This window comes from Cucurbita maxima, unplaced genomic scaffold (assembly GCF_002738345.1).
Source record: "Cucurbita maxima cultivar Rimu unplaced genomic scaffold, Cmax_1.0 Cma_Scf00022, whole genome shotgun sequence".
In the NCBI taxonomy this organism is placed as follows: domain Eukaryota; kingdom Viridiplantae; phylum Streptophyta; class Magnoliopsida; order Cucurbitales; family Cucurbitaceae; genus Cucurbita; species Cucurbita maxima.
Genome location: NW_019272038.1, coordinates 2,156,020 through 2,177,944, shown reverse-complemented (window position 1 = coordinate 2,177,944; position 21,925 = coordinate 2,156,020). Strand labels below are relative to the sequence as shown.

Here is a 21,925-nt window from a genome sequence, read left to right as displayed (position 1 = left end):
CACAAAAGATAAGAACGATTTAAACCTAATGGAAATTACAATGTCCAATGTGTCAGATCATGAATCATCAGCATCGAAGCATCAGACAGGGATAACTGATATTTTCATGTTCTCATCACCCACGTTACAAAAACATAACGTCAAAACCTTCATTATTGCTTGAAAATCTTTCTTTCCGTTTGAAAAAAAAAAAGATTTGATGGAAATTGTAAACTCAGATTTGTAGACTAATTAGAAGTAAAAGCAGAAAGGTGTAAGCCTCAGACCGTCCTAGTTCAAAAAATTATCAACATCAATGCAAATATTACAGTTTTGCATCTCAGTCAACCAAAAAACCTTCATCACTGGCTACACCTAAGAGGAGAAAAACAATACTCCAAATGATCAATTAAAAAACGAAAACGATCATTCTAGAAATCAAACACTGTCAGAGTTAAAAATATCAGCACTGTGAATCAGCCAGGGATAACTGTATATTTGATATTTTCTCATCATCCAGAAGAAGAAATTCCATTACCAGAAACACGTTCATGGAAAACAGAAAGTTAAAATCGATAAGATCGAAAAGAAAATTAATAAAAACTAGACGAATTTGATTTAAAGAGGCATCAGATCTTCCTATACAAAGAGGTTAATCACAATGCTCCAAGTTCAAAGACCAGAGCATTCTACCATTCGAAAATTCGTCATCTGCACTCTTCCGAATTCGATTTCACAATCATTTGCAGAAATCGCAAGAAAAAAGCTGATCACTCACTCTGTTCAAAGCTAGAAGATTTCAAAAACGAAACGAAAGGAAGAAGAACAAACTGAGAAACAAAGCAGTCGAAAGAAATTTGAAGCACCATGAAAGCAAAAATAGAGACGGCGCTGAAATTAGGTCTAGGGCTTTTGAATTGAGAAGAAGGAAACCTGATTGCAGGCTTTATAACCATTCTAGCCGGAAATTTTGCAGAGAAAAAATTGGACGGCTGTAATTTGCTGATGGAAATCCCGCCGCACGCTGGTTCTAGGTTTTGAATGTTGAGCCGGTTGTGAGGGAAGTTGTGCCACGGACGAATAACGTTGTAACACGTATTCGATTAAGTCACGTGCATGACTGCCGAGTTTCGTTTTTTAACTTTGGGCCCGAGGGTTTGGGCTTATGGGCCGATTTAAAGTTCTCTAATTTGGGCCCAAGAGTGTAAATTCATTCAATTCATATTTTAATTCATAGAATTACAAGATAAACCATTTTTTAAAAAAGTAAATCAAGTAAAAGACCAATCTACCCTCAAAGATTAAGGGTATATACAAATAATAAAAATAATATATGACCTCAAAATTAGGGACATAAATTTAAAATTTAATTATTTTCGTTAAAACTATATTTATTAAAAACAAAACTTATATGTTTCCATTAGTAGTTAATGTAAAATATATATATATCAATTTTAAAAAAAGAAACAAAATTTATAGAAGTTATTAAATATCATCTCCAAAAAAATAAATTAAAATTAAAATTTGCAAATAAGATAAAGAATATAAATCTAAAAAAAATCAATAATTAACATTTTCTAAAAAACAATGATTATTACGTGTGCTCATATAAATTTAAAAAGGTGTCGGCACGGGTTAAATACAAAATAAAATATTTTAAAAATTAAATTAAAACTACAAATTTAATCTCTAAATAATAAAAATCATAAATTTACTCGACACAAAATTAAATTTTATTTAAGATAAATGAGTTATATTTTAAAATTTTTAATTTATTAAATACTAGAAAATAGGGAGGGACGAAATAAAAGGTCCCTAAGTTTATCCTGGAAAATAATGTCCTTTTGAAAACTACTTTTCTTTTATTTATTTATTTATTTATTTATCATCATTAAAAAAAATAAAGGCTTTTATTTTAAATTTTATTTTATTTTTATTTTTTTCATTTTTACATGTGAGGTTTGCTCCATAAGTCTCTCCGTGAAAGGTGACTCGACATTAGAGTGTCTTATGCTTCTTGCACCTAACGTGCTCTTCTTCATTGATTCCCAATATTTCTACTTTCTTCTCGAGAGGGATACATCCCTGGTAACTTTTTGTTATAAATGGATAAAATTTTACAGTTTAACAGATTATGTTCGTAAATTTAATCGATGTTTAAATTTTCGTTATTATTATTATATATAATCTATCTCGGGTGTTTTTTTGAATAATAGCTTTTAAATTAATATTTTTGTAAAGTGGGTTTTATTTATTTAGTGAAACAAATAATGATATTAAATATAGGACAAATTAATATATATATATATATATATTTTATAATTTATCTAAAAAAAAATATACAACTATCAATAATACTTTTAAATTAAAAAAAAAAATAAAAAAATATTATTTGGCCGGTTTTTTTTTTTTTCCTTTATATGATTTTTTTTTCTCGACACAATCAAGTTGATTATTATTTTTTCAATGTCCATAGTAAAGTCAACTCATATTCTATCATTATGTTTGGAATATTTATAAAAAGAAAAGAATAACCTTAATTTTTACAAAAAAAAAAAGAAAAATAATAAAACAAATAAATAATAATAATAATAAATAAATAAATAATAATAATTGAATCGTTTATATTTTCTTGATTTAAGAAATCGAACCTTCATTTTTATATAAGAAAAAAAAATTATTTACTACATTATGCTTTGATTATCTCGTAAAAATTAAAATAGGTAAAATTTTCATCAAAATTTTGATCTCAACATCCAAAAAAACGGTAGCTGCACCAACCAAAAATTTTTAAATATCCGACAAATTTCAAACTCTAAATATCGTAGGGTCGATAATTGGAATGTCTTACGATACAACCGAACCATTGGGTACGCTAATTGAAAGGGGTAGGTAGAGATTTGGTGTTTGTTTATGACATGAAGGGAAAATAAATAATAAACGATTGAGACTAAACAACTAAGATTAAATGGGAATAAGGGTTTGTTGGTTGGTACTACTACACAATTAAATATGTTTTTTTGTAACATGGTTGGATTTGAATTTAATATTAACGTTATCGCTGGTACACCGTCAGGTGATTGGCTCTAATATCATCTGTAACAGCCCAAACCCACCGCTAGCCGATATTGTATGTTTTGGCCCGTGAGAAGTTTCCGCACCATTGTAAAGAATGTTTTGTATGTGGGATCTTACAATCCACCCTCTTGAGTGCCCAACGTCCTCGCTGGCACACCGCTAGGTGCCTGGCTCTAATACCATCTGTAACCGCACAAGCCCACCGCTACCTGATATTGTATGGTTTGGCCTGTTGCGTACCAGCGTCAACCTCACGGTTTTAAAATGCGTCTACAAGAGAGAGGTTTCCATACCCTTATAAATGATGTTTCGTTTCTCTCTTTAACTGACGTGGGATCTCATAGGATGTTATTATCTTTCTTATATGATTTTTGTTACAGGTGTACATGGGTCGGGTTGATTTTTTTTTTTTATATGATTTTCTTAAGGGAGTGATCGTGAGTACGTAATTTATGACAATTATCTTTATTGGTATGAAACATTTCAAGGAAACCAAAATTAACGTCACGAACTATTATACCTAAAGTGGACAATACGATATTATTGTGGAGATTAGTAGAGGTTTCGTTGTCTCTATCATACATTGGTTTGATGACCAAGTCTAACCTTTATATTATATCAATCTTTTGTGTTAGAGCCCAAGCTCATCATTAACAGATATCGTCCGTTTTAGCCTGTTGTGTACCGCTATCAGCTTCATTGTTTTAAAACACGTCTACTAGGAAGAGGTTTCCACACCCTCATAGGGAATGCTTTGTTTCCATCTCTGACCGATCTGATACTATTTTTAACAGTCCAAACCCACACCATTTTCTGATACTTCATTTCCCTCTCCAACCTCAATTTGTTGATTTCGTTTCCTTGATTAAACCTTGTAAGGTTCATCCTATCGAACTTCACGGGACCTCATCATCATAATGTTATTACTTAGTTGACCTCGGCTTGAACTATTTGTAACACAAATTTGACTTTTACTGATCCCGTACGTCACATTTTTTTTCCTCTGAATTTTTCTTGTTAGCTTCCCTCTAAGGAACAACTTTTCTCGAGCTCCGCTATCTCTTTCCCTACTCGACGTAGTTAGTGGAAGATTGAAGAGATGTACCTTCAGTCATTTTCGGTTGGGTATACAAATCTATCGGCTTCTTCTGTCTCATTAAATTTTATTTGACATACTACTATCACTTGGATATGATAATTAAAAATTTTAATAAGTTAGAAATTAAAAAAAATATGTAAAACTAACTCTAAATATAGTTTTAATTAAATGAGAAATTAAACATTCAAACTTTAATTAAATTATTAAAAAAAAATTTAGAGATTGTAAATTAAATTTATAATTTAATGTTTTCTTTAAATAAAATTTTCTGGAAAAAAAAAAACATGCTGACAACTCTTTTACTTTCCCCAAGTTACCGTTGCTTGATTTATTTAATTAAGTTAAGGTTTTAATTAATCAGTGGGCCCCACTGTATTAATTGTCATTATTCCTTAATTACAACTTCTAATCCGACAAAAGCAAAGAAAAGCAACTATCAACCTGTCATTGACAAATATATTTAGCCAAAAAAAAACATTTAAATTAATGTCTCAAAATAAAAATAAAAATAAATTTAGAAAAAAAATCATTTTATTATAATAATAATAAATAAAAATAAATTTGATAAATTTTTATATCTGATTTAGTTTTGGAATTTTTTAAAAACAACAATAATAATAATAATAATAATAATAATAATAATAATAAAATCTAAAAATGCTTTGATAAAAATTACATTTTTTTAAAAAATAAAGTCTAATACTATTTATTATTTTCTTTCTAATAATTATTCAATTTCAAAAAAATAAAATTTACAGCACATAAAAATTGTAATAATTATTAAATTTTAAAATAAATGTTGCAATATTTTTTTAAAAAAAAATTACAATAAAATTTGATAAAATTAGAATTTCGTATAAAAATAGGTTGGTAAAAAACAAAAAAAAATTATTTTTTAAAATTTTAATTACAAAAATAGTTAATACTTTCACGACATTCAAATGAAAAATACGAAGGGGAAAAGAGGAGTTTATCGCGATTTATCGCGATTTATCGAATGTATATCGCGAGATGATTCTTTTTTGAATAAAAAAAATAATTTATTAACCTATTTTTTTTCAGAGCGGTTTGAAAAAATAACAGCATCTATTTTAGTCGAGAGAATACGAAGCACAGAGATCTGACAGTTTCTTCTCGTCTCCTGATCGTTGAGGGCGACGGAGCCCTTCCCATGGCGGAATCGAACTGAAGAACTGAGCTAGATTTAAGGGACACTTTAAGATCCGTGTCTCTTGTTTACAGCACCTCTGCTTTTCTCCTTTCCTCTCTCGCTCGCGCGCTACAATTCCCAAGACCCGCACCATCGCAGGACGGTTTGTCTCCTGCGCAGAGAGAGAGAGTGAGAGAGAAAGAGAGAGATTTAGATTAGTTCAGCTTCAACATGGGAAGGCCTTGCTCATGCTTCCAATTAGTCACATGTGGTAGCGATTCAAAGGATGCAGATGAGATCGATGTACATCAGGTTGGTATTTTGGTTTGTTTTCCTCTTTTTCTATTTGATGCATGAGTATCGTTTTGATTCAGGTTGATTTTCGTCTTGTTCTGTGTACTATTGTTCTGGATTTTGTGGTTGTCATGAATGTTGATGGAATAGATTCGGTTTTGCATTTCTATGTGATGCAATCAATGCAATCAATGCAATCGTTTAGCTAGAGGATTAAATTGTTTTGAATGGATCGATTCTTGGTAGGGACATGAGAATCAGTTTCAGTTATGCATTGTTAGTTTTTTTTTTTTTTTTGCGAAATTAGTTTGTGATCTGGTTGAGATTGCCTTGTGAAATGAGAATCTGACTTTGTGGATTTTACTTTTTAGAGAATTTTGGTGAATTTATTGGTATTTTTGCGCTTGCATCTCGAGATCAATTTACTGTGTCCATGCACTTTCTTTTGTACGTGTATCTTCTGTCTATTGAAGTAATTGGTTGTATTTAAATCTTCTTCCAGAATAAGGATTCTAAAGTTAAACGAGGCTGGAGTTTCAGTAAGAGATCTTCCCAGCATCGCGTGCTAAACAACACTGTGATCGCAGAAACTCCTATAGAGAAGGAGAATCTTGAAACTGCGACCATCGACTTTCAATCATCAGCTAATTCCACTGTTCCAGAGAAACCCGCTATTATACACTTCACAAATGAGGAGGCCTGTGTGCCTAACATCGAGACTCCTAAAGGATCTGATAAGGTAGATGTTGCATCCGAAAATGAAAGTAAGGTTGATAGCAAGGTTGAGAATCCTAAAGGATCAGATAAGGTGGATGTTGAATCGGAATACGAGAGTAAGGTTGACAGTGAGGTTAAGGAGTCCATTGTTATTGTCATCCAGGCTGGTATCAGGGGGATCTTGGTACTCTTCATTTCAGAAATTCTTTAGCTTGAGATTGTTGTCAGTTGTTTCATAAGATTCTTATATCTCCATCCATGAATTCATACTGGCAGGCACACAGAGAGCTGATTAAACTTAAGAATGTAGTAAAGGTGCAGGCAGCTGTTCGTGGGTTCTTGGTGAGGAGACATGCTGTGGGAACACTCCGCTGTGCTCAAGCCATTATCAAAATGCAAGCTATTGTTCGGGCTCGTCGTGGTCATCTCTCTCGTGTGAGATCAGCTCAAGATGAGCTGTACAAGGAGATTGAGAAGGAAAATCCCGATTCAAAGATTGCGGTAATACTATTGGTTTTCAGACCATGTCATATTGAGAATGTTGACGCACCTTATCTCCATTAGTTAAATGCTAGGCTAGATTTAGATGTAATTTTGGTTGTTCATTGTTTTTATTTGGTGTTCTGTCTGTACCATTACATTTTTTTTCAAGATAGTATTTTGATTTACTTGTGGTAACAAAATATACATTTCTTTATGTTATTCGAAGTGATTTTTCTTGCCTTGTTTTAATAGTATCGTTTATATTGCAGGTGAAGGGAGAGATGACAAAATCCAATTCGAGATATATTTCAATTGGAAAGCTACTTACCAATAGTTTTGCTCGGCAGGTATTTTGATAATGTTAGTATGTTTTGATTTGTTGTTTGACATGTGGTGTGCTAATCATATCTAATTCACGAATCTTTCATCCATCAAATTTGTACTTGAAGTTGTTGGAGTCAACACCAAGGAACAAACCGATCAATATCAAATGCGTCCCTTCCAAAAATGATTCTGCTTGGAGATGGTTGGAGCGCTGGTTGGCTGTTTCATCATTGGAGGTCTTGGTGTCGGCGAAAGAAGTATCAGCCACTGAGGAGCCAAAGAAAGAAGAATCTGACACTGGGCAAATGGAAAGAGAAACTGAGGAGCCAAAGAAAGAAGAATCTGACACTGAGCAAATGCAAAGAGAAATTGATGAGTCTCATGTTGAAGATGGAATCGAATCAAAAGTTTTGAATGAAACAGAAGATTTGAACTCCAACTCCATTAAATCAGTTTCAAAAGAGACATCATTATCAGTAAGAGAGAATCTGGAGCAGCCTCAGCCTGAGAACGCTAGAACATCTGAATCAAAAGAGACATCAGCTAAGGTCAATGCTGTACAAGATCAGAAAACACAGTTGGATGATGCAAGTTTGCGAACAGAGTCGAGCTCCTTTTCCGATAAACTTCCGATGAACATGGAACAAGTCAATCCTCTGAAAAGATTAGCCCCTCAAAAACTGGAGAACGAGAGTAAGAAATTTATGCTTGGATCAAGAAAGGTGAGCAATCCCTCATTTATCAATGCCCAGGCAAAATTCGAACGGTTGAGTTCGGCACCGGTTTCAGTTGGAACTATTAGTTCAATGCATCAAAAGGATGGAATCAAACCTCATTCAGAAGCAGTATCATCTAGAACAGATACTGTACAGAGGACGAAGGAGCCAAGTTCAGATGAAAATTCTGTCCTTCCTGGATCTAGAATAATTCAAGTTGGTGGCTCTGAATGTAGCACCGAGCTCTCTATTTCGTCAACCCTCGATTCACCTGATAGATCTGAAGCAGGACTCGCAGATCCACATGCAAATGTTGTTTCAAAGAAAGGCGTTCAAGATCCTAGCAATGATCTAATCCCGGAAGTTATAGTCAAAGGTTCTACTGCTCTTGTGGATCAACCAAAAGAAGCTAATGAATCTAACGGTCCATCTGTCGCTTCAGTAGCTGTCGTAGACTCTGTACTAAGCAAGTCAAAGCCAGAGAGAAGTTCAGATGAACAGAGAGAACAGGAGGCTGATACGGGTCATGCTCAGCAAACATATATCGCATCTCCAGTAGCTTCACCAAGAAGCCATTTAACTGTTCCAGACTCCCATGGAACACCGTCTAGTCAGGTGTCAATGAAGTCTAAACGGGGTAAAACTGATAAAACAGTCTCCTTCCAAAAACAAAAATCTTCATCAGCAGGAAAGCAATCACCATCCAGTCTCAATCGAAATTCTGCCACGAGTAGTACCGAAAATTCTTGCAAAGATCAGAAAACTTGGAAGAGAAGAAATTCGTTTGATTCAGCACGACACGAAAATTTTGAAAAGGAATTGAAAGCCAGCAGTAGCAGTAACTCTCTTCCTCACTTCATGCAAGCCACTGAATCTGCTAGAGCCAAGCTCCATTCAACCAACTCTCCCAGATCAAGCCCGGATGTTCAAGATAGAGAAATCAAGAAAAGGCATTCCTTACCTGCTGAAGGCCGGCAAGGGTCTCCACGCGTTCAGCAGCCAACATCTCGAACCCCGCAGGGAGCGAAGGGAAATGGTACGCATTGCTTTCCATTGAACCTGTTTCACTGATTTTACTGCTTTCAGTATGCCCCCTCCCCCCACACAAAATAAATAAATAAATAACAGAGAGATTGAGTGAGAGAGAAAGGGAATTAAAGGAGAATAAAATAATAGGCCATACCAGACGCACTTTCAAAAGTAAAAACAAAAAAGGTTTAATATGCACTTGCAAGGCCTGCTCAAGTATTGATCTTCGAGTATACTTGTAAATTCATACAAGCTTATCTCAAGTGCTGATAATCACATACGTAAACCAACACGAACTGAAGTGATGATTGTTAATATGTGAATTCATGTTTGATTTTGTGAGTGTATTTACAAATATACGACATGAAAAGTTATTCTAGGATGTGCATGCATTTGATTTATCATGTTCATGATAGATTTACATTAGTAGGAGTCCCTAATTTTCAGTTGATCCATCATATTTCCATTACAACTACAAGCACTTATCATTACCTTTTCTTTTTGTCTGGGGAGGTGAGGGGTGAGGTGTGAGATCCTACATAGGTTGGAGATCAGGTGGATTGTGAGATTTCTCATCGGTTGGAGAGGAGAACGAAGCATTCTTGATAAGGGTCTGGAAACCAAAAACCTTGAGGGGAAGGTCGAGAGGATAAGTCCAAAGAGGACAATATCGGAGAGGAGTGTGGAGATTTACTAAAATTTGCAAACGACCGAATAGAATATCTGTTAAAATACATTACCATCTATCTAAACTTTATCCTTTCTTGAATCCTCATTTCAGAGAAAATGTGGCGAAGGTAAGCAGGTTGGATTATAATATATTGCAAGGAGACAAAGTTGACCTCAATGTGTGCAGCAGCAGCAGCTAATCTGTGATCTACATTTTCATGACGCATAGCTAATCATGGGTTTGCCCCCCATGAAAGAAAGATGTGTAAATTACTATTCCTCTCTAATTGTTTGTTGCCTATATCTCTCCATTTCTTCCCCCTTCCCTTTTCAAATTTTTTTCCATCATCTGTTTGTAATTTACAAGTTGTGGCCATTGTGCGCTTGATATCTAGTAGGGGTTTGTGACAAATGGTTTTGCTTGTGCATGTGTTTGAGGTTACTACAATGTGATGAAGAGATTTAAAGGATATCTTTTACCTTTTTTCCCCATGAATTTCACCCTAATTGGTTGAATATGATTCATTTATTTATTTTTACTTGAATTTTGTTGTTATTAATTTTGATTGCTTTTTATTTATTTATTTATTATTTTTTTTAAATGTTGAGTGTTATATATATATATATATATATAAATTGAAATTGTTTGAAAAATAAATTTGTTAACTTAACCTTTATTATTATATTTGTATTATCTATCTGTTTTTTTTTTTTTTTTTTTTTAATTTCAAGAATTATAAAATGAAAGTTGTAAAGAAATAGATTGTTTATTATGTAGACAGTGAGTCACTTATGTTTTAGGGCTTTGGATGTGATTGAATCGAAAAACATTAAACGCTAGATGATTATGTTTGTGTACAACAAAATAAAAAAATACTCTCTTTTTTTAATGCATAATTAGAAATACTTTTTTTTTATGCGTAATTAGAAATAAAAAAAACATTCTATAATTGGGAGATCAAATAGACTAATTTTTTATTTAAAATGTGTGAAATTTTTAAGAAGTATATGGTAAGTGAAAACAAAATAAAAAGTTTGAGAATTATTTAAATAATTTAAAAATTTTAGAACATGTAAAATAACAAAATTGAAGGCAATAAAGTATTTGATAAATTAAAAGTTGAGTATATAAAATTTAATTTTATGAATTTATTGAAACTAAATTTAAAATTTAATAACTAATTTTAGAGCTAAATCTATAAATTGAGTAGAAGTAAATACTATTTTCCTATTGATTTATTCTTATTAAAATATTGACTAAAAAATATTTAGATATTTTAGCATGTTTTACCCTTTAAAAAAATATCTTACCATTTCTCTAAATAAATACAAAAGTATCCTCAATAATAAATTTTATGAGTATTTTTAAAATAAATTATAATTTTTTTTATTATTGAACTTTTTAAAAATAAGTTAAAAGGAAATTAATGAAACTCTATGAAATTTAGAAGTATTTTTGAAACAAAATATTAATAATTTTCGTATAAAAGTAATGATAGCCGTAGTGTTTTAGATTTTTTTTTAAGGTATTATAATTTTTTTTTTTTTTTTTGAAAGTTTAGGAATATTTTTAAAATAAATTACCATTTTTTTTATTATTTTAGAAAAAGAAAAAGAAAAAGAAAAAGAAAAAGAAAAAAAATAATTATAATATTAAAAAGCAAAATAAAAGAATGAATTTACTAAATCCAATCCATCTCAACAAGAGTCAAGTATTTGCTATAAACCAAATTAAACAGAATTTTACTGAAAAAAATATGAAAACAAAGCCGAAGGGAAATGCAGAGGCTGTAGCCGGAAAAGCCTGAACCAGAGGATCTAGGGTTTTCTTCGATCTCTCTGTTTCTGTCTTGTTTAAGAGTTGCATGCAAATTTAGATCGCCCTTCTGCAAATTCCACTTTGATTAATTCGCGACACTTTTCGATTTTGAAATGAGGACTTTTACTTCTTTAAAAGTTTGAAAATCGACTCCGGATTCGAAGCAATAGCACTAGGGTTTTCGTTCTGATTAGAATCATATTCCGTCTCTTAACCCTGTAAATATGAGAAGATTGCACAAAGGGAAAAGGGTTTCATGGGCTTCAGATCTTAATCTCCGGCAGGTATAATCTAATTTCCTCTGATTAAATCCGGCGTATTTAGGCTTAATTTCATTATACGAATATCAATTTTGCGAAACAGTCATCTGCCGCCTCGATTTTGGGAATTTCGATTTTTTTTTTTTTTTTTGTTCGTATCACTGTAATTGTTGCAGTTTTGGGTTAAGCTTCATTTCTATCTAGAATCGTTTGTGTTTTGAACCTATGTTTCATTGTTCTGCTTTATTCACTGGTTATAACTGTACTTCCTACATATTTTGATTTCTCAGGGCTTCGATTCTCGTTTTGCAACAAATTTTTAGTACCCTGGGAATATACTAAACGGAAAGTTTTTTCTATCAAATTTGTTGGGTTTAAAATTAAATCAACCACATGATGACAATCAATGGATTGGAAATATAGGCCCAGTTGTTTCACGAATTTAATTTCACTAGAGCTGCCCTGAATCTCATTTTGAAGCAGGGTAGTTTTTAAGTTCGTGAGCGGTTTTGCCTTCATATGAACAAACTGTATTTGCAGTCATGCAATAGCTTGAGGAATAATTTCATTCTTCTGCCTTATGTATGCTATATAGCCGATTATTTTCTTTTTAACACTAAGGCTAAAGACATCTGAAGAATAAAATTAAGATATAAGTCTCTCCATTTTATCACTGTGATGATGTTGTTGAGAATAACCATTGGAATCTTTAGTTTAAAAAGTGAATTTATGGATATGAGATTCTTTTTAATTCTTTTGTACATTCATTATGTTTTATATTACACAGTTTTTTATTTGTATCCCTGATTTTGTATTTGTATGAAGGCTTACACTTCATAGTACCTAAGGGGGTACAATTCTATACTTGGAAGATAAATGCCTTGGTTTCCTTGAGGCTGCTCGATCTTTTATGTGTAAAATAGCACAATTACTATTTTTCTTTGGTTGGAAGGCTGTAAGTCTTGCATAATAGCATGTATGAACCGTAGGAATGTTGTGTAGGGAGTACGTTTCTGTTAGAATTTAGGAATACGATATATTATGTATCTATGTTTATATTTATGAGCGTTTGGACCAACTTGCACCTACCTCCGACTATAGGATGAAGGAATACCATTAGGGTAGAATTCAGAAATATTATTAGTATACTAAAGAAATATTTACAGTGGCTAATTAGCCAGTCGCACATCGGCTAAGTAGCTGTATGTTCTGTGTGAATGGTCAGTAAGCTCACCTAAAGCAATGTTGTTTGACAGCCGTTTCAGTGAAGCGAGATTGTATAGTTTCACTCCTAGGCTGTCAAAGTACATGTATCACAAACCATTTCGAAACAATACTAAGAGTACAATAGTCATTCTTTTAGAAAAAGAGTATATTAGTTATTAGCCAAAAAAACTGCTCATAGGAATTGGTTATAACTAGAGCATGTGGGATGAAGGCAGACAAGGGTTTGAGTTGTTTTGGGCTTGAGTTTATTCAGGAGCGAGGTTCCGAGTTCCTCTAAAACTGCTTAGGTCTCTTTTTGTATTTTCTTATGCATTATCATTATAATTCTCTAGTTCCTATTAATATCTCACTTCTTGTGTTTCTATAATTAAATGTTATGATACCATTAAATTCCTAAATTCTATGAGAATATGCCAGATTTAGCTTGTTAGGGGTCGTTCATATATATATTTTGTGTATGTCGTTTTTTACGTGTGTACATAGGAATGTTCTTTTTAAGAATGCTAGCATATTACATTCATTTAATGCTTTCTTTTGTTTTACTATGAAATATGTTAAGTTTGCTTTATAAAACAAACGTTACCCTAACATATTATAGGATTACAAATGTAATGTTATTCTTATAGATTAATTAAATTACATCAATACTTTTTGTATGTACAATAGGTTAAAATACTAGGTCCCCGAACTTTGGTTCTCATTCCATTTTAGTTTTTGTACTTCCGAATGTTCTAATTAGCCCTTGTTCTATTAATAAATCTTCTTAACATTAATCCCTACTATTAGTTTTCTGTTGACTTTTCCACAAAAAAAAAGAAAAGAAAAAAGACCAGTCTCGATTGGTCCTCCCAAACATATTCACATTATGTCTTTTCTTGCAAGAAAATTATTATTATTATTGATGTCAACTAACAATAAAGACTATTTTAAACATGTATTAAAAGTACAAGACTGATTTGAACATTCGAGGTACAAGGACCTAAAATGGTATTGAACATGAATAAGGCACCAATTATCATTCCAAAAGTTTACAGCTCAATCCAACTCCTGTGTAATTGTTGAACGCAAAATGGAACAGGGCTCAAGGTACAAAGACCAAAATGATATTTTAACCGGGTTAAGTAATAATATTATGCTAGCATTGTGACATTTTATCGAAATGTCTATATTAGTGAACTAAAAGTTTTATAACTATATCTTTTTTTATACTAACAAGTATTCAGCCAGTATGTTCATCCAATCACATGTTTGTTGAGGAGTAACCTGCACCTCTCATTAAGGGAACCTCACTCTAGGAATTTTTGAGATTCTTCATTACGCCTTATTCTTTTTTATGGGATGTGTTATTTATTCATGTATTAAATTTTTTGGTCGTTTGTTTGGGGTCTAATTTGGCTCTGTTCGTTTGAATGTCTTGATAACCCTAATAGGAAACAAAGAAAAACTGACCTAAGAGGATCATGTGTGCTGTACAATTCCCCTGTTAACTAATGCATCTTTCCTTTGCAGGTTAGATTGTTCTTGTCAGAAGAGTCTCCTTCCCAAGTGGGATTGGGTGCTCAAGATCACCTTCAAGCAAAGACGTCATGGCTCTTGCATTCTACCGGATCGGGTTCTGATGACATTTTGCCTCCCGGATTTGAAGTAGCTCATCCTGAGAATCAGTTGCAGATTAAGCTCTCACAAATTCCTGTAAATCAATGGAGATGTCCACCTAAGGTAAATAGTGATACCGTTTTCAATTTTATGTTGAACTAGAACTATTGCTCTGCAAGTTTAACATGATATTCATGCTTTTTGTCCCATGGCAGTTTCTTTTTTCTTTTCCTTTTAATGTTTATTCCCGTAGTTTGTGCTGAATTTGACGTGGCGAGTGGTTGTTGGTGAAGAAAGCCAAGAGATTGAGGTTGAAAATCAGAGAGAAATGAGAGTACTCGAAGCGGTTTATCCTCGGGCATCTGCGATACCTCCTAAGTTGATTACTTCCTTTGCACCGTGTAATTCTTTTTTCGCATTGGTTTGTTTGTTTTTCTTTGTACTGAAAAACCATTTGATTTGCTCCATACAGCCCTTCCATAGCAGCTGATTCAGAACGTACCGATGTCGATGACAGTCAGACACCTTTGATTCCCATTACTCCTGTTGAAGATGAAGATGCAACAACCGAAATCTCATCTGATTATGCAAGTCCTGGTGCTGTCCTTATGAGTGCACAACAGTCCCTTTCTGTTCATGCTGGTACGTATACACCTCAACATGTTTTTCCGAATATGTCTTCTACTTCTAGTGCGAGTTCCATGGCTGGAATGGATCTGGGCAATGAACCTGATGTAGCTGCTGCTGCATCAGCGGCACTCAGTGCACTTGTGAAGAGAAATGAGATGGGTAACACGATTGACAGTGAATTGCTTGTTAAGATTCTTAACAATCCAAAAATGATTGAGCAGCTGGTTGTGGATTCTGGTACTGTCACTAGCTCTCAAAAGCCAATATCATCTCCTGACCCGTCGCTTGTACATATGCATATGACCGAGACCAATGCCACGGTTGCGCCTGCATCGGGCGGTCCTTTTTTCGCTCAACCAAATGGGGCAAGTGTAGGACCTGTCCCCAATGCTCACCCTTCCTCAAGAGGTGTTCCAGTTTCTTCCCTGCCTTCCACTGGACCTCCAATGAAGGACTTGAACTACTATAAAAGTTTGATTCAGCAACACGGAGGAGAGAGACAAGACGATTTCCCTCGACAGCAATTCGGGAACCGTCACAGCCAACCATCAGGAACAAACCAGGAATTCTTACATAATAACCAGCCATCAAGAGATGGGAAGTTCAGGATAATGAAGCCTTGCATATACTTCAACAGCTCAAGAGGATGTCGACATGGAGCCAATTGTGCATATCAGCACGACCCCGCATTTCATCAGAGAAGTAGTAGCGCACCCGAAATGCCTAGCGCCAAAAGAACAAAAGTCGATCGAGAAATCAGCAGTTAAAAGTAGAGTACCGTAATGGATCGATATGTATTTCGTCTTGAGTTGGGAATGCTTTATGCCCAAGATTTCAGCTCTTTTGGTTGGCAATTTGTTCAAATGTTTTCCTTTTTAGTTTTTTTTTTTTATCTTTGCATGCACAAAATAACCATTTGATGATTTGAATGAGGCCAGAGCCTCTGCTGCCACCATTAATCATTCATTTCTAGCGTCAACCAGAATATTCTTTTGATGAATTTTTTGAGATCGGTAGGATTTTTGAATTAACTGTATTCATGTAAGGTTCTTAAATTACAACTAGGGGTCCAACAAGAAATCAAAAACCAACCATCCTGGTTTTAACCGACTAGTTCGATAATTGACTNTGAATTATCCGAAACTGACCACGACCCCCCCCCCCCCTCCCGACCCGAAAAAAAAAAAAGACCCTCTATTTCGTGTTAGCATGGGCCCCCCTTCAACCATTGCTTCACTATCACTAGTACGTTCACTAACTTCATTCAATCGACTTCATTCAATTGATCAGTTGCATCAAAAAAGATAGTACTATAATGGTCACGGGTCACCTGAATTGAGTCATTTTCTAATTCAACACGAGTTTTTAGACAGGGAAATTGGAAGAAATCACTACAAATAAAATCACATAATTTTAGAAAAATATTCATATGAATTTTGGTGTTTATTTATTTTTAATAATTAAAAAATTTGTTTTTTTTTTTTTTTTTGTCCCATTGAACCCTTGATTTGTGAATTGAGTTTTTTTTTTTATTTGATTTTAACATTTTTTAAAATTAATCTATTAATCCGATATTCAGATTTCTATTTTGTGATGGAATTTTAGATTTTTAATAAATTCTAATTAATATTCTTATTCAATAAAAAAAAATGCATTTAAATTTAGTCAATTCATAGAGTTGCTCTTTCTAGAAACACGTAAATTGGGCCAACGAGCCCATTAGAAGAATAGGTCCAACTCTGCTTGGGCCCACTTATAAAATGCTGTGCCCTAGATTGGGTGCAAAGAGGAGGCCGGACTTGTCCAAAACGACACGTCGCCGTAACATCCACTGGCTTCGTCGTGTCGTACCACCGGGTAAGGTACGGGCCTTCCATTTTATTTATTTTCTTCTAACCCTATTTAATAAATACTCCACTATTATGTCAATTTATTTTCTCCTCTTTTTTTTCCCTTCATAATAATTAAAATAAAATTCTAATTTTGTCAAAGTCAAACAATTTTGATATTCAAAATCGAAAAATTCTGGTACCGTTATTCAGTATAATAACGAGTTGTATAATACTAGATAACAAGATTGTTCATATAAAAAATATCTAGACATGTATGATAGTGTCGATTTGTCAGATAAATTTTTGAAAAACGTGTCAAATTTTAAGAAATTGTGACTATTTAGGACTCTTTTTAGGTTGTTGAAGACAATAGAGATATTACGAGTAGGGTTTCGAAGATAGCTGTCTCATCCTTTTTAGTGATACGGAGTATTACGAATTATAGGTGCACGCATACTCATTGGGTTATGTTGAGGGAATTTTTGAACTAACCCAAATTTTCGGGTTTGTTGAATTTGATAACTCAAATAACCTAAAATTATTTCACAAACCAACCTAACTTCTATTTTCGAGCTGAGTTGTTATCACGTTCTTCAAATTAGTGGTGCAATGGGCTAATTTTAAAGTACTATTGTGTATATTAAGCAGGACAATGGCTGACCGTTAACACAAATCGAACCTCTGTCCACTTAACGTGAATCCCAAATCGAATTAGTTCAGTTCCAGAAAAATAACCGAACCCAAATCCTTACGGTCAGGGTTAAATTGTTCTAATAATTTGGATTATTCGACTCGATATACACCCCAACACAAATTTCTGATCTCTTAATCGATAGTAAATTGGACATATCACAGAAAACATGACGAGACCATCACGTGTTAAATTCATATTTCAAATCTTGATTCAAATTTTGAACATGAGAAGTAATAACAGAGTTCGCTCGTGTCCACCGAACCTCAAACGAGCCAACCTTTATCTAATCGGTGATCTTGGTCGCCTTCATTCATCCATGTTTCCCCTCACATGTGACAAATTCCCTATCAAATACTCCTAATACCTAAAATACTATTAAAAAATGACTCATCCACTCACAACAATGATCATACTTTTAAAATACACCCATTTTTCTTTAATTACTTTCAAGAACACAATATTTTTTTATAATATATTATTAAAATTTAAAAATTAATAAAATTTAAAAAATCCTTAATTTTGTCTCTTTGCACTTTCTGCGCCTCGAGAAACGAAAAACAATCATTATACCTTCTTAAAATAAAATGAAAATTAATTTATAAATTTTTTATATTTGCATTTATTTAATATATATTTATTTATTTACTTATCAAACAAAATGAAATTTTCCATTGCCAATAATTACAGATAACGAAAGAAGAAGTTTAGGGTTTTGAGGAAAGCACATGCCCTCATGAACTGTAAAGTGAAACTAACCAATATTTTTATCAAACCCGACACCCACTGATACGATCGATCTACACGTTTACTCGTCTAAAATCGTTCAGTATTCGTCTTCCATCAACTAACAATCGAACCCACTTCTTCGATTCAAGTTAAATATAAACTCGACCCGTGTATACATTGTTAGGGTTTCGCTAATATTTAACATGAATCGTAGAAGTCGGTTTAATTGTCAGTTGATGAAAGGTGAATAATAGACGATTTTAGATAAGTGAACGTGTATATTGAACGTATCAGTGGGTGTCGTGTTTAATGGATAAAAATTCGTGGATTGGGTTGTCGGGTTTAATGAATAAAATCTCGTAAAATTCAAGTCACATCATTAACATTAATAAGTTAGAGTAGTGTTGGGTTAGTTTGTAATCCTATTTTTAGGTTGGTCGAGCTGACTCGACAAACAATGTCAAAAATTTTATGTTTTTAAAAAATCTAACTCAACCTAGTAGTTCGTTCAGGTCGGGATCATATTGACTCAAACTCTTCTCTACTCGTTAGATTCTGTCGTGCTTCTACGAATAGTCGCTCATAAAAAAATTGTTTCAAAAGATCGCAACTCCGTTCATTCCATTTTACGAGCGTAATCTTAAACAAGATTTAAAATCATTAATGGAAAGATTTTCATTCGTACTTAGTCTTGTTTTTTTAAAGATTCTTATACTAAAACTTGGTTATGTGCATGGGAGGTGGAGTTTAGAGAAAGCAAGGGACGCGGGTAAGGCTAGTCTGGCAAAGTCGACAATTCTCAGTTGAATCCGACTTGTCGTTCAGCAAAGGCGACGCGCAATTTTTCAAAATTTAAATAATAAATAATAATAATCTTAAGTCCACCGCCCATCTTTGAGGGGTGGGGTATATATGACTTTCCGCCCTCTCCTGTCGCTTCAATAATAAATCTCCTTCACATTACATGCCTTTTCAACTGCCCTTCTTTACGCCACTGTGACCAAATTGTCCTCCTTCCTTTTCAATTATTAATTATATGCCCTTTTCAATTTTACATAAACTCAATTTCTTTTTCTTTTTTTAATCATTCAAACAATTTTTTAAAATTACAAAATAATAATTTTTCAAAAATTCAAAAATATTCTTATCAAGAATTCCAAAAAAATAATAATAATAATAATAATAATAACATTTAAAAAAATTTAAAATAATCAGACTGTTTTCATTCATATTATAATGATAATAATTTTTTAAAATTTTTATAACTATTTTTATATATAATATTAAAAATATTTTTGAAATTTTTTAACATGGTACGAAGGTAACAGTAAATATTTTTTTAAACATAATATTAATTAAAGCAGTAAATATTTTTTTTATAAACAGAATATTAACTAAAAGTATTTTTATAATTTTTTAAATACAGTATTATCGGTAATTAAGGGTAAAACTATATTATAAATTTAATTTTTTGAAGAGAGGAGATTTAAAAAATAATTACTTTATGCAAAAAAACAAAAAAAAAATTGTTTTATTTTTTAAATTGAAATTAATGAACTTAGTTATTATATTCAATACGTAATACAATTTAGTCAAATAAGATTTTAATAACAAAAAAAAAATCTAAAAGAATTAATCAAATAAGAATGTGACACGTCATCAAACAAGACCACCGCGAAGGAAACCTAATTTGGTTAGGTTTGAATTTAAGCACGTGGTCAAACCCTGAACTGATAAGGTATTCATACTAGTTTAAGTTTGAATTATAATTTGACTAAATTGAAAAATATTATATTTGGAACATTATTAATTCAATTATAGTCCTTTTTCAAATTAATAAAAAAATGATTGAAATTTGATCATCATGGCATTTATTTTGTTCACATACCAATTGTATTTAGATTTAATTATTATTTTTTCTTTATAATTTAAAATTGTCAATATTAATCTTTAATATTTAAAAAACTAAATTAATAAAATTACTGTCTTTCAAAAGTTTCAATAATACTCTTGAACTTTAATCTCGATTATCTGGTAAACATCTACTAGATAATATGAGTTATTCTTTACTAACTCGTATAGCTCTAACACACTGTATTTTTGGATTTCGAGCTTATAACTCCATTAGTAAAAAAGAACACATACCCAGTAGTGGATTTGCTTTTACCAAGACCATCTACATAATTTGAGTCAACTAATACTCCGACGATAAAATTTGATCACTCGTAACATAATACGATGAAGGGCAAAAATGTCATTTCGCGAACATGAAAATCTTTAGAAACTCGTGTATGAGGAGGACATCAAAATTTTCTTGAATGTCTTTCAATATGGGTATTCATCGATGTACGGAAATCTCAAAATATCTTATTATTTTGTGTTACTACAAGATAAACCGGATTGAATAACGTATAAGTTTGAGTTTAATAAAACATTATTATTTAATAAATTCTTTGACGAAACTTTGATGTTAATATTAATTAGAAAATTGGCAATGTTTTTTTTAATTAAAAATTCAGACACAAAATTTAAAATAACCACAATTTTAAATTTTAAAATAATATATTTGTATTATAATGAAATATATTAAGTCAAAATATCCGCGACATTTTATTCAGTGGATGGCAAGAGTGAGCAGCGGTGGGATCTCGCTGCCTGCACGTGCTTCTTCGAAGCTTCCATTTTCACTCTCTTATATTTTTATTATTTTTATTATTTCATGGCAGCTAGAAATATATATATATATATATATATATATATATATATATATATTAAATAAATAAATAAATTAGGTGTCTATTCCTACTTTAAAAATTTTGTATTATAAATTGAAGTGAATTATACAAATAATTATGGTTTTTATAAATATAATAAAAATTTAATGTCGTGAGTTAATTTTGGATGAGTAAGTAAATGAACGGAGACTTAACGTGAGAATATTCTTAAAAAACATGATGATTAAGAAATATTTTTAAAAAAATTGATAGTTACTACGTATATCAACAAAGTGTATGCTTGGTTTGAATTTTCTTAGACATGGGGCGTTACAGATGTTATCAAAGCAAAGTTTCTCACGATAGGATGTCGTTTGAGGACAAACCAAGACGGAAGCTAGTTGGCGTGTGACACTCGAGACATAAATGAATTGAGCTCACATCTAAATAAGAGTGATTACGGATAGTCTTCTGTGAGATTCCACATCGAGTTGAGAGGGAAATAAGTGACAGCGAGGACGTTGGGCCTTGAGGGAGGGAGGGAGGTGGATTGTAAGATCCACATTGATTGGAGAGGGAAACAAGTGTCAATAAGGACGCTGGGTCCCGAAGGGGGTAGACTGTGTGATTCCGCATTTGTTGGAGAGGATAACGAAACATTTTTTTTATAAGAGTGTGGAAACCTCTCTCTAGCAGACCCATTTAAAAACCCTTGACGGGAAGCCCGAAAGGGAAAACATAAAGAGGACAATATCGGTTAGTAGTGAACTTGGACTGTTATTTCTTCACTATTAGAAGCACTCGAGTAAAAGGAAGTAATTTCGTCATGTCGTAGAGAAATATTAGGGCGAATAGGTGTTGAATCCAAATTCTAAACTCGAATCCAAAT

General features: G+C 32.6%; 2 protein-coding genes and 4 non-coding genes across 7 annotated transcripts; 2 read left to right on the top strand and 4 right to left on the bottom strand.

Moving 5' to 3' along the window:
* Window positions 1-45: 45 nt before the first annotated feature.
* LOC111496646 lies at window positions 46-127 on the bottom strand. The gene has a single exon (XR_002720488.1). It is a non-coding gene; the product is annotated as a small nucleolar RNA R38 (small nucleolar RNA).
* A 130-nt stretch (window positions 128-257) lies between these two features.
* LOC111496652 lies at window positions 258-349 on the bottom strand. Its single transcript, XR_002720494.1, has one exon. It is a non-coding gene; the product is annotated as a small nucleolar RNA snoR20a (small nucleolar RNA).
* Window positions 350-420: 71 nt separating this feature from the next.
* LOC111496645 lies at window positions 421-503 on the bottom strand. The gene has a single exon (XR_002720487.1). It is a non-coding gene; the product is annotated as a small nucleolar RNA R38 (small nucleolar RNA).
* A 102-nt stretch (window positions 504-605) lies between these two features.
* Window positions 606-686, bottom strand: LOC111496651. Its single transcript, XR_002720493.1, has one exon. It is a non-coding gene; the product is annotated as a small nucleolar RNA snoR64a (small nucleolar RNA).
* A 4,566-nt stretch (window positions 687-5,252) lies between these two features.
* LOC111496147 (protein IQ-DOMAIN 32-like) lies at window positions 5,253-10,029 on the top strand. The gene is made up of 6 exons (XM_023146468.1): window positions 5,253-5,618; window positions 6,103-6,501; window positions 6,594-6,818; window positions 7,070-7,147; window positions 7,250-8,876; window positions 9,651-10,029. Exons 1-6 carry the CDS (start codon window positions 5,538-5,540, stop codon window positions 9,668-9,670), a joined length of 2,430 nt encoding a protein of 809 aa, XP_023002236.1. The 5' UTR covers window positions 5,253-5,537; the 3' UTR covers window positions 9,671-10,029.
* Window positions 10,030-11,277: 1,248 nt separating this feature from the next.
* LOC111496214 (zinc finger CCCH domain-containing protein 6-like) lies at window positions 11,278-16,070 on the top strand. Of its 2 annotated transcripts, XM_023146580.1 has the most exons (5): window positions 11,278-11,641; window positions 14,354-14,563; window positions 14,694-14,818; window positions 14,913-15,082; window positions 15,194-16,070. In XM_023146580.1, exons 1-5 carry the CDS (start codon window positions 11,582-11,584, stop codon window positions 15,835-15,837), a joined length of 1,209 nt encoding a protein of 402 aa, XP_023002348.1. In that variant the 5' UTR covers window positions 11,278-11,581; the 3' UTR covers window positions 15,838-16,070. The 2 variants fall into 2 exon arrangements, with proteins under 2 accessions (XP_023002348.1, XP_023002347.1); XM_023146579.1 differs by having other exon boundaries at window positions 14,913-16,070.
* Window positions 16,071-21,925: the final 5,855 nt, after the last annotated feature.